The 13104-nt window shown below is 37.0% G+C and overlaps 1 protein-coding gene across 1 annotated transcript; it reads left to right on the top strand.

The window, feature by feature from the left end:
- Nucleotides 1-11147: 11147 nt before the first annotated feature.
- Nucleotides 11148-12077, top strand: LOC109576884 (olfactory receptor 2J3). The gene has a single exon (XM_019985526.2). The coding sequence runs from the start codon at nt 11148-11150 to the stop codon at nt 12075-12077; it is 930 nt and encodes a 309-aa protein (XP_019841085.2).
- The last annotated feature ends 1027 nt before the right edge of the window (nt 12078-13104 follow it).

Raw genomic sequence — 13104 nt, 5'->3', positions numbered from 1 at the left:
CTATCTTTATTGAGGAGTTGTTTTGAGGTAAAATGGAAACACAGAAGCAAACCACAACTGAAAAATCAAGAACTAAACTACTTCATCAGTCTCAAAACCTACTTTTTAAAAGCCTCATGTTAATGATCTCATAGAATGTTGCCTACAATATTCCCTATTATTACCAAGCTATCAAAATCACCTATATTCAGTGCCAATCATCAAGCAAATGTGCACTGTGATATTAATCTAAAGATACAGAAGTTTAATGCTCAATGGCAAATTGAATTTTTCTATTCCTACTCAATATAATAAAAGATTAAGTGACCATTGGACATTGACAAGGTTCTAACAGTTTGAATCTTGAGATGGAGTTTCAGTGACAGTTGGGTATATGAAATAAACAGAGGAAGGAGACAAGACAATTTTAATACCTCAGTGGCTTGACTTCATGTGCCACCTTACCCAGCCTCAAGATCCAAGACAGGTGCATTCTATATAGTTCTGCATTGGAAATAATCCAGCCTAAGTGTTTAATTTTGGGTCAGTGCCACATAATTAGAAGTTATCTTTCACTGATTCAGGTCCTTATTAATCTCTGTTCTCATAATGAAATATTTCTTTGTTTCCTAACAGCTAAAGGGAAACGTCTGAGACATTATTAAAATTTCACCTTAAACAGTACAGTGCCTAGCATACAAGGGAAACTCAATAAATATTAATGTGTTATTCTGAAATTGTCACCTCTAAAATGCTTGAATAGTAGATACAATTTATGTAAATCGATCATTAAATTTTGTAGAGATGATTCACCCATAACCATTTTATCGAGCACCTAATATTTAGCTGGGTGATGCTTCAACATAACCCAGCAGAAACTATCATTTGATTGGAGTAACATGTACAGGATAATCTAGGCATTTCTATTACCCCCAAATAAGAGATATATCTATTTCCTGAGAAGTAATTATTTTGGAACACCTTATAGCAGTTTTAAGACAGGGATCCTGGCAAAATGAGTAAATTATTATACTACTCAGAGAAGGAAAAAGAACTGATTAAAATAATGTTCAGAACTGAATAATGATTTTGGTGTTGTCTATCCATTTTCACATTTTAATCTACCATTTAATGCAGGCTTCTTTTTTAAGGCATCAGTTATACCACATACCTTTGATCCTAATATTTGAGGGAAAAAGTAGATGGAATTTTCTTCTGATGAGCCACTGCCGAATTTTGTCTGAACATTCTCGATATAACCTCCCCAAATTTAGAGAATGTAAATCGCCCCAATCTTCTAAGACCATGCACTGAGAAGTTTTGTTGTAGTTAGGACCATGTCTGAACCCAGACAAGATTGTGTGTCTTCTCTGATAGCATTATATTCTTCCTAGCAATGCCATCAGCTAAACACACACACACACACACACACACACACACACACAAAGCATGCTTGGCTGTGCTGTTTACATGATGATGTATTTGAACCGTTCTTGCCTTGAAAAAAATGGTATATGGATAGTTGTACTTCATTTCTTCTCCTTGTTCTGAATCCTTATCCTGCCTCCCTTCCCCAGGAGACATATTCTTCTCACTAGAGTATGTCAGGAAGCAGTTTGATTTTATCTCTCAGGAATTCTCTCTCTCAAGTCAGTCTGTATTTATGGTAAACATGAATATATAGAAAGCAAAATGATAAATATAGAAGGTAATATAGGGACTTCCATGGCAGTGCAGTGGTTAAGACTTGTATTTCAGTGCTTGAGGCACTGGTTCCTTCCCTGGTCAGACAACTTAAGTTCCCGCATGCTGCAATGTGGGCAAAAAAAAAAAAAAAAAAAAATTACTGTAGAACAAAATAGAGTGAATCAACAGTAAAATATAACAACCTATCATTACCAGTAAAATAATATAATCTATCATTTAGGTAACTGCTATCATAGACTTGGTACACAATGAGATTAACTCAAGAGAAATGTACTACTGGAATCAAATATTTATGTGACCACTCTATATTATTAAGATGAAATACTCAAAAAATATTTATAATTTTTGTTTGAATTAAACCAAGTAGTCATCAAAATATTATGAAAATGACATAAATAACTTTCATATCATCTTATATTGAAGCAATTATTATTTATTCTGATTACCATAAGATACTCTAATAAATCATAATAATCTTCTAATTACAACTGAGTTTGACAAAGTACCTATTTGTGTCTATCAAAAGTAATAAAAAAGAACCAAGAATCAGAGAGATATATATAGGGTGATGAACAAAACTGTATGACACAATATTTATTGTTTCGTGATATTAAAAAGTAGATAAGGTACAAGGTACTGATTACCTAATATTGAATATATCGTTGACATGATGTAAAGGCAAAGGAGAAAGACTAGGGAAGAGAAAGTTGTTTAAATAGAAAACGCCCCTCACCAAAGCCCCATTAGATGCAATATGCACTAGAAGAGAACAGATGGTGGAGTAGCAGGATGGGGAACTCCCTTCGCTAATGAACACAGCAAAAATACATCTACATGTGGAACAGTTCTTACTGGAAATGACCTGGAGACTGGGAGAAAGACTCCTGTACAACCAAGGCTGTAAGAAATATCCACATGAAATCCAGTAGGAAGAAAAGTGTCAGGTCAGGACCTGTGCCCTGGTAGGGGACTCAGAGGAAAAGAGAGATTACATGGGCAGAGATCCTCCCCAGGGAGTGAGTGGTTCCAGCCAGATACTGGGCACACCAGCCCTGGGGTCCTGCACAGGGAAGATGAACCCCATAGGCTGGTTGGACAGCTAGTCGGACTTACAGAAGGGCTGTGGGAAGCTTGGACTCCACTCTTTAGGAACACATGCACACTTGCTTGCTCCTGAAACAGTGAGGAGAGGGAGAACTGAAAACTGCACGAGGGGCTGGCCAGTTTCCCAAGACTGCCCTAGGCCCATGTTCCAGCCTGAGCCTCGGGATTGCGCCAGCCCTACGTGGTTCAAGATGCAGCTCCACGTTTACATTTTCCACACTCTTCTCTCTCTTTTCTCTTTCTGGGAGCCCTATAAGGTGAGTGTTGGTACCCTTGATGTTGTCCCAGAAATTCCTTAAATTGTTTTCATTTTTTTAAAAAAATGTGCTTCATTATTTATTTCATGTTTAAGCTTCCCTGGTGGTTCAATGATGAAGAACTTGCCTGTCAATGCAGGAGATGTGGGCTCAATCCCTGGGTCAGGATGGTTCCCTGGAAAAGGGAATGGCAACCCACTCCAGGATTCTTGCCTGGAGAATCCCATGGACAGAAGGAGCCTGGTGGGCTGTAGTCCATGGGATTGTAAAAGAGTCGGACATGACTTAGTGATTAAACAGCAGCAACTATAAGCTCTCCTACCGGATTTTAAAAAGATGATGAACACTGACAAATTATTTACCCCACAGAACTATAATCACATGTTCTCAGGTCGTGTAAATATATGGTTAAGCTAACATTAATATATTTCACTATTTTATCAATCACATAATAGAACAACTTGTTAAGTATCAAAATACTAGGTCACACAGCTCAAAATGCATATAAAACATTAATTGTCTGCTCAATTCATTAGCAGAAACCCACTTCTTTATTTTATGTTTTTGCAAGAGAGGTTGGGAATCACACTTCAAACAAAAACAATAAGTTGGTAAACAACTTCAATTAAGTGTGAAGAAATTGCAAGAATTTCAGAAATTTTATGATTAAGAATTGTTTTAGCTACAATAACAAAGTATTTCTACCTTTAAAAACATTTACTCAATTAAAGTGTATAGTCTACATGTTCTACAAGAGACAGAGGCAATATTTTACTAAAAACACTTAATAACCCTTCCCATTCTTTTTCATGCCCTCCTTGAAAGTTGCATCTAGAAGTGCAAACATTAAAATGAACTGTAAGGCTTTTTTTGTTTGGAAACATTAAAGACAAGATTCTGTACAATGTAGATTTTCAGAATGGAGGTTTCTATAATAGAAAAAATGAGTTTTATATGGATGAAACTGGAGCCTATTATACAGAGTGAAGTAAGCCAGAAAGAAAAACACCAATACAGTATACTAATGTATATATATGGAATTTAGAAAGATGGTAACAATAACCCTGTATATGAGACAGCAAAAGAGACACTGATGTATAGAACAGTCTTTTGGACTCTGTGGGAGAGGGAGAGGGTGGGATGATTTGGGAGAATGGCATTAAGATATGTTTAATATCATATATGGAATGAGTCGCCAGTCCAGGTTCGATGCACGATACTGGATGCTTGGGGTTAGTGCACTGGGACGACCCAGAGGGATGGTATAGGGAAAGAGGAGGGAGGAGGGTTCAGGATGGGGAACACATGTATACCTGTGGCAGATTCATTTCGATATTTGGCAAAACCAATACAATATTGTAAAGTTTAAAAATACAATAAAATTTAAAAAATAAATAAAAATAAAAGTGCAAACATTAAAATGAGCTGTAAGGCTTTTTCTGTTTGGAAACATTAAAGACAAGCTTCTGTACAATGTAGATTTTCAGAATGGAGGTTTTCTATAATAGTAAAAAATGAGTTTTATATAAAGACTTTAAATAATCACTGTAAAAGAAAAAGGAGCAAATCTGATATATAATGGTGTGAATGTGGGAGATGTAAATATACTGTTTGTAAATATCCTTACAGGCCCTACTTTCCATGTTTGAAATGGTGGAAGGAATAAACCTCATATAGTCCAGAGTGTTCATAGTTTCTGAGATTTTAGTTCTATATGATACTAAAAATACTAATATGCAAGTATTGTGCTGAGTTATCTTGGCCCCGAGTCTTTCTAAATTTTTTATAAGAAACATTGATAAGAGTCTGGCATGGAAACAAATTTAAAGACGTAACTCAATACTGCATGATTCACGAAAGGTCAATTTGTACAAACAATAAGCACATTTGGAAAGCTGAACAGTAAGAATCCTTTGCTAAGTGTCTGCATAGGTTGATTACAACCCCAACATAGAGGCTGCAGTTCTGCCAGGCTTGTGGCTTGGTAAAATGGCTTTTCGATACACTTATGGAAACTTCATCAGATTTATCCACCAAGCCAATGTATTGGCTACTATATATGACAAATTTGGTTCCATCTCAGCTTCTACCTCCCAAGCAATGGCACCAGGCAACCCAGTTTTATTGAACCCAACAGTTGTTTCAATGACCATTGGAGTGTTTGAGGTGCAGCTGCATGTTAGGATGTTGTTGCTGTTGTTTAGTTGCTAAGTCATATCTGACTCTTTGTGACCACGTGAACTGAAGCATGCCAGGCTCCCTTGTCCTTCACCAACGTCCTGGAGTTTGCTCAAACTCATTTCCATTGAGTTGGTGATGTCATCCAACCATCTCATCCTCTGTCATCCCCTTCTTCTCCTGCCCTCAATCATTCCTAGCATCAGGGTCTTTTCAAATGAGTCGACTGTTTGCATCAGGTGAAAAAAGTATTGGAGCTTTAGCTTCATCATCAGTCCTTAGATGAATGATACAGGCTGCGGATTCAGGGCAGGGCAGCAGTAGTCCTCATAGGAGGTGGCAGCTTCATGGGCTATGGCAGAGGCACAGACTCAGTTGTGCAGCAAGCAACTCTGGGAAGCTCATTTTTTAAAATTCCTTGTATGGAAAAAGTAACATGGAAACTTACATTACCATATGTAAAATATATAGCCAATAAGAATTTGCTGTATGGCTCAGGAAACTCAAACAGGGGCTCTGTATCAACCTAGAGGGGTGGGATGTGGAGAGAGATGGGAGGGAGTTAAAGAAGGGAGGGGAGATATATGTATACCTATGGCTGATTCATGTTGAGGTTTGACAGAAAACAGCAAAATTCTGTAAAGCAATTATCCTTCAATAAAAAATAAATTGATTAAAAAATTTGTTTTTTCTTTATGTTAGTCTCACTCGGTGATTTCCATTAATCTGTCTTTCAGATAATTTATGCATTCTTCTTTATCACCTGGTCTGCTGTTCATTCCTTCTATTGTGTTTTTCATTTTTGTTATTGTACGCTACAGTTCTGACTGGTTCTTTCTTATAATTTCTAGTTCCTTGTTAAGATCTCACTGTGTGCATCTATTCTTTTCTCTAATTCAGTTATTATTCACACTACTAATGCTTCTAATTTTTTGTCTAGTAAATTGTTTATTTTTGTCTCATTAGTTGCTTTTTCAGAAATTTTCTCTTGCCATTTCAGTTGGGACAAGTTACTCTGTCTTTTCATTTTACTGAACTTTGTGTGTCTCTATGAAACTCAATGGAAAAGTTACCTATGGTGGGCTTGAGGAGGTATCTTTATATGGGAGCATCCTTATACCATCTGCATGGGGCCAGTGACTTTGATAGCAGAGCTGGATTTGACTTGAACACAAGTCATGTCTTTCCTCAGGGTGTGCTGTCAGCTATCATCTTGTTAGGAGGTGGGGTTAGAGATGAGGGGCCAGAGCCAGGTGTGAGCCAGGGCTTCCCCTCTGCTCAGTGGCCATCACGGTCCTTTTAGGGCATGGGTGAGTCCCAAGTTGCTGGAGCAGAAGCCCTGAGAGTTGGGTCAAGTTGGCTCCATTCCCTTATAGTATGTGTTCTTCTCTCTCCCAGCACTGGCCCCCTCAGCCCCAGAGGGGAGCAGTGCTGGAGTGAGGAGCCAAGGTGTTTATTTGGCAATAGTCAGTGTAATGGGTGTGGTGGTCAGGCTGCCCTCAGAGACCTGGTCTGCTTGTGATGTGCTGCCTGTGTAAGTGACAGTAATGGCTGCCCTCTCCCTGCAGCCATGAAATTAAAAGACACTTTCTCCTTGGAAGAAAAGTATGACAAACGTAGACAGCATATTAAAAGCAGAGACATCACTTTTTTGACAAAGGTCCATATGGTCAAAGCTATGGTCTTTCCAGTAGTCATGTACGGATATTAGAGTTGGACCATAAAAAAGGCTGAGCACTGAAGAATTGATGCTTTTGAACTACAGTGCTAGAGAAAACTCTTGAGAATCCCTTGGACAGCAATGGGATTGAACCATCCAATCCTGAAGGAAATCAATCCTCAATATTCATTGAAAGGACTGATACAGAAACTAAAGCTCCAATACTTTGGCCACCTGATGTGAAGAGTGGATTCATTGGAAAAGACCCTGAGGCTGGGAATGATTGAGGGCAGGAGGAAATGGGGACAACAGAGGATGAGATGGTTGGGCGGCATCATGGACTCAATGGATTTGAGTTTAAGCAAGCTCCGAGAGATGGTGAAGGACAGGGAAGCCTGGCATGCTGCTTTCCATGGGATCACAAAGAGTTGGACATGACTGAGTGACTGAACAACAACTCCCTGCTCAGAGTTGGCGCTGCCTTAACATCTCACAGTGAGATTTTTTCATGGTCTGCACTGCTCTCCCTCCAGTGTAGAACTGTGAGCGTTTGCTCAGCTCAGAGTGGGGAAGCACCAGGACAGTATCGTGAAACCAGTTAGCTAGCTGCACAGTTTCATTTGGCCCTTTCCACCCTGCTTTGAGAGAAAGAAACTGTTCTAACTACGACAACTCCTTGAAGGGCATTAATTGCCACATTGGGATTTACTCTCCCAGTGGCCTCATTCAAGGAAAACATAGCACAGTATTCTTTTGTTTCCATAAAGGCACTACTTGCTCTAGGAAAAGAGGTCTATCCCTGGACACACTACGTGCTCTAATGAGTTCCTCCTTCCAGTTAAAGCTGGATCTTTTTGGTAGACTCAGGACTCTACCAAATTGTGTAGCAAGGACAATCATAGTAATTTTCAGACTCTGCTTTCCTATACTGATGTAGTAGATTAGAATATATGGTGTAGGTAGCCATTTATGTTGGTGATTTCAAAGAGATGAAAACCAGAGATCAGATTGGTCCACACATAAAGAGGCGTAGATTGAGCAGACATATACAAAGCACTTGGACAGACACAGAAGGGATAGACATGAAAGGAGTTATGTGAATACTACTTAAGCACTAGATAAGAGTATTAAGGATTAAAGCTGACCAGTGATATAGTGATGGAGAAGAGAAGCTCATGTCCACCAGTATTTCCTCCATAATGTCTTATTTTGAAAATAGAGAAGAGATAATTCATTCAACAGTCCATGAAAGCAACCTTTGTTAAGGTCTTTATTTACTTCTCTGGTAAGAAGAAATTTAACCCTAAAGTCTACCTTTTTTCTACTTCTATCTTTTTTTTGGGGGGTCTCTTATATCTCTTTATAATGTGTATAAGAAGGCTTAAAGATGTGTCATGCAAAAGATAAATATATCTCAGAGCTGCTGCTTTGTTGTAATTAATGTATCAATATGAAGTTACTCATGCAACTGTATAAGGAGGAAGAAAATTATATCTGCTTCAGAAGAAGCAACGAGAGCATTTGGGTTTATACATCTCATGATGTACTATCTCCTATTCTAGGAAAATGCTTAAAAATCTTGAAATTTTCCTATTATCCTAAAAATGGCAGTGACCTCTAAATGAAATCATCTTCATAATGTACTATTCAACCATTGCTATTATTTGATTCAGCCATGGTGAACTTCTTCACCATCCAGTGGGCTCAACCATACCTTCTCTGGTGAGGTCTGAGCTGTAGCCTTGAGCAAGTCTTTCCAAGCTTGTCCTCTCTTGGATACTCTGTCTTGGTCCAAGTTATCATTTAGAGTTCTAGTTACATCTTTATAGTTACTTTCCTTCTATAGTTTAATAATACTTTAATCTTCTATTTAATTACAAAAAATTTCTTTTAAGCAATGTACTGGCTTATAATCCTGCATGGTTTCTGAGCTATAGAAAGTAGTCTAGTTAATGATTCATCATTAGCAATTAGTTAATGATAAGAGTTTTAAGGCCTGAATTAGTCTTAAAAATATGAGGCTACATTCTCTCTAATATTCCTGCTGAAATTCCACCATTTATCTACTGCTAGTATCTTTTCGAGAGTTGTACTAATAAAAATGTGAGCAATTAAAAGACCTCAAAAGAGGTAACCACAGGTGGTTCTTCTGTGATTTCTTTCTTTTTTTTCTTTTTGCCATAGCTTATTAGGAAGCATGAGAAAACAAATTGACTGTGGAAAGAGGAAGCAGAAGTGATATGGCAATGGAATGAGGATGAGGCAAAGCAATTACAGAGAGGAGAGGCATATTTAAATGTTGGTTATTATGCCTTATCAGGGTTAACTGTATAAAAAAAGGTGGTATTAATCTTTCATATGAAGGACTGAAACCCATAAGAGAAAAAGAATCACTTAAGATTTATAGCTATTTGTGAAATGTACTTCATTTTTTTAACCAAAAAGAAATACAGGATTCTCTAGGCACAATATCTTAAATGATAAAGTCATTTAATGGTTTCAGTAAATAGAATTCTTCACTAAGTTGGAGAATAAAAATATATGTAGACATTAAAATTTATGAATAGAAAAAAATTATGATTAGAATTTAAATATGGTCTCAGTTATTGTCCTAATGAAAAAGAAATACTTTAGAAACCACCTCAGGCCCTGTGTTCGTGTTTCTCAGCTCTGTGGTACACATATGTACATTTTCAACTTGAAGCACTGTAATCTGGTTCCTCTCCATCATCCTCCATTTTCACACCCTTCCTTACTTCTTTGTTCTTTCAATGACTTTATATCTTCCTTTTCCTAAAAATTTCTCTTTTCAAATCAGTTATATTCATATGTTCTTTGGGAGGCTTTTTATCACTGTTCTCCCCATCTATTTCAGAGTCAAATCATAAGGACTGTGATTGTAAGTTTTGTTTGTAAGCTGATATGCATGTGTTTCTTGTCTCTTTTTTTGGTATCTCTATTTGGGTTTCAGTTTAGAAATAAGCTGTGAGTGCAAGTAAACAAATAAGAAGGAAAAGTTTTTCTATAAGAATATATAATTGAAACAATATTTTTCACACTATATAAACATCTTGAAATCATAAATAAATTTGATATCATTCATCATATCTCTTATTCTATATGTAAGATTACTGAGCTTGCAATTATTCTGTTTTCTATAATCACATAAATGGAAATTGTCTGAAAATGCTGAGAAGAAAATTAAAACTGTTTAAAGAAAAGATTATTTGTTTCATGGAGATTTTCTTCTTTCATTATGTTAGAAATTTTCAAGTTGCTATTTACCCTGATGTCATCCTTGGATGAGTGAGAAAAACTTAATAGTTAAGTTATTTTTCTATAATAGGACAAATATTTGGATGAAATATAAAAGTAAAGAAAAGCATTTAATTTACTTTCTGGAGTTTTTTATTCTGGTAAAATATAAAATTTGTAGAAAAGTTGTAAAACTGTACAGAAAACTGCTATTAACCTTTTAACCAGATTCAACAATAGTCTACACTCTGCCTGAAAAGATTTATTTTATCACCTATCCTCTCTCTCATCTGTTTCTATGTCTGTCATATATGTATCTATGTATTTATCCTCTATCTTCATTTCAAACTCTTTCTTGAATTTGGTGTTTTTAAAGAGTGCAGGTCAGCTATTTTACCCATCTTGTCTCCATGTGAGTTTATTTCATGCCTTTTCATTATTAGCCTCAAGCTATGCATGTTTTGGCTTGAACAAGACTGAAGTGACACTATGCCCTGGTTCAGAGCATTGTATCGGTGGTCACATGATCTTGGTTTGTAACAACATTAATGATGTTAACACTGATTATGTTGTTATGGTGCTCTACTAGGTTTTTCTGTTGTAAAGTCTACTATATATTTTATAATTAACAAGTAACTTGTGGGGAGATATTTTAGACTATGTCCATGGCTCAACATTTCTTCATTCACTCATTTTTAGCATATATTTAAGTTTTTCTAACTCCACCATTCCTTCTATATTTACTATTTAGTATCCAGCCAACAGGAACAGCCTTCTGTTCGCCACTATAAATTTACTCTTTTTTAAGTTTATCAGTATTAGCTTGTGGGTTCTTATTTCTTTCAATTCGTTGGTACCACAGTTTCTCTTAATGCCCAAATTGTCCTACAATTGAGCAGTGGTATGCCCTTGAAACTGGTTTTTTAAATTTCCTGTATCTCTTTGATTCTCGGAGTCATTCCCTACATTTTTAGGATGTATGTAATTCTTTCCTCAGGTAACAAGATATGAATGATGATGGAAAAAAGAATGCAACCTCTGAAGCCCAGTTTGTTCTATTGGGTTTTTCTGATTGGCCTCAGCTTGAGTTAGTTCTCTTTGTGGTTATCTTGATGTTCTACCTGATGACATTGATAGGCAACCTGTTCATCATTATCTTGTCATACCTGGACTCCCATCTCCACACTCCCATGTACTTCTTCCTCTCAAATCTCTCTTTCCTGGATCTCTGCTACACCACCAGTTCTATCCCTCAACTGCTGGTCAACCTCTGGGGCCCAGAAAAAACCATCTCTTACAATGGTTGTATGATTCAACTTTATTTTGTCCTCGCACTGGGATCTACAGAATGTGTGCTACTGATGGTGATGTCCTATGACCGTTATGCAGCTGTGTGTAGACCCCTGCATTACACTGTCCTCATGCATCCTCGTTTCTGCCAACTGTTGGCTGTGGCTTCTTGGGTAAGTGGCTTTACCAACTCAGCACTTCATTCCTTCTTTACATTTTGGGTACCCCTGTGTGGACATCGCCAAGTGGACCATTTCTTCTGTGAAGTTCCAGCACTGCTTCGACTGTCATGCATTGATACCCATGCCAATGAGCTAACCCTCATGGTCACGAGCTCCATTTTTGTTCTCATACCTCTCATCCTCATTCTCAGCTCCTATGGTGCCATTGCCCAGGCAGTGCTGAGGATGCAGTCGACAAATGGACTCCAGAAAGTCTTTGGGACGTGTGGAGCCCATCTTATGGTCGTATCCCTTTTTTTCATCCCAGCCATATGCATATACCTCCAGCCACCATCAGGAAATTCTCAAGATCAGGGCAAGTTCATTGCCTTCTTCTATACTGTTGTCACACCTAGCCTCAACCCTCTAATCTACACCCTCAGAAACAGAGATGTAAGAGGGGCTGTAAAGAGACTAGTGGGGTGAGTATGATCTGGTATACTTGTGACATTAATGATGAAATGGAGCATCTCTTCACCAATGGTTCTTTAACCTATCCACTCATTACTCTTTCATTCACTCACTCTATTAGCACTTTTTGAATGTGTACTCTCACAAGGACAGAGTTCATGGTTGCAGATATGATTAACACAGTTTGCCTAAATAGTAATCACTCCTCAGTGGCAGTAACAGCCATGTAAAATATGGATCAAACATCAATATTAATTTTTTTAGTGCACAAATCTAATAAAATAAAGTATCATTTTCTCAATTAAAAATGAAGCATAGAATTTGTTGTAAAAATTAATAAAATTCAGATATAATTCTATGGAGAGATGCTATTCTTAATTTAAAAAGCCTAGAATATGTCATTTAATTTCTTGCTTTTTAGGCAGAATTTGTCATAAACTTTGTCTTCTATCTTTGGTCTAATGAAAGCTATATATGACAAACCCACAGCAAACATTATCCTCAATGGTGAAAAATTGAAAGCATTTCCTCTAAAGTCAGGAACAAGACAAGGGTGTCCACTTTCACCATTACTATTCAACATAGTTTTGGAAGTTTTGGCCACAGCAATCAGAGCAGAAAAAGAAATAAAAGGAATCCAAATTGGAAAAGAAGAAGTAAAACTCTCACTATTTGCAGATGACATGATCCTCTACATAGAAAACCCTAAAGATTCCACCAGAAAATTACTAGAAATAATCAATGACTATAATAAAGTTGCAGGATATAAAATCAACACACAGAAATCCCTTGCATTCCTATACACTAATAATGAGAAAACAGAAAAAGAAATTAAAGAAACAATTCCATTCACCATTGCAACGGAAAGAATAAAATACTTAGGAATATATCTATCTAAAGAAACTAAAGACCTATATATAGAAAACTATAAAACACTGGTGAAAGAAATCAAAGAGGACACTAATAGATGGAGAAATATACCATGTTCATGGATTGGAAGAATCAATATAGTGAAAATGAGTATACTACCCAAAGCAATTTA

The sequence above is a fragment of the Bos indicus genome, chromosome 23 (genome assembly GCF_029378745.1).
Source record: "Bos indicus isolate NIAB-ARS_2022 breed Sahiwal x Tharparkar chromosome 23, NIAB-ARS_B.indTharparkar_mat_pri_1.0, whole genome shotgun sequence".
Taxonomy (NCBI): domain Eukaryota; kingdom Metazoa; phylum Chordata; class Mammalia; order Artiodactyla; family Bovidae; genus Bos; species Bos indicus.
Note: the sequence above shows the minus strand (reverse complement) of the source record. Positions and strands in the feature narration are given on the sequence as shown.

Coding starts and splice junctions, on each gene's coding strand:
- LOC109576884 (XM_019985526.2), top strand. CDS start 11,148: ATGAATGATGATGGAAAAAAGAATGCAACCTCTGAAGCCCAGTTTGTT.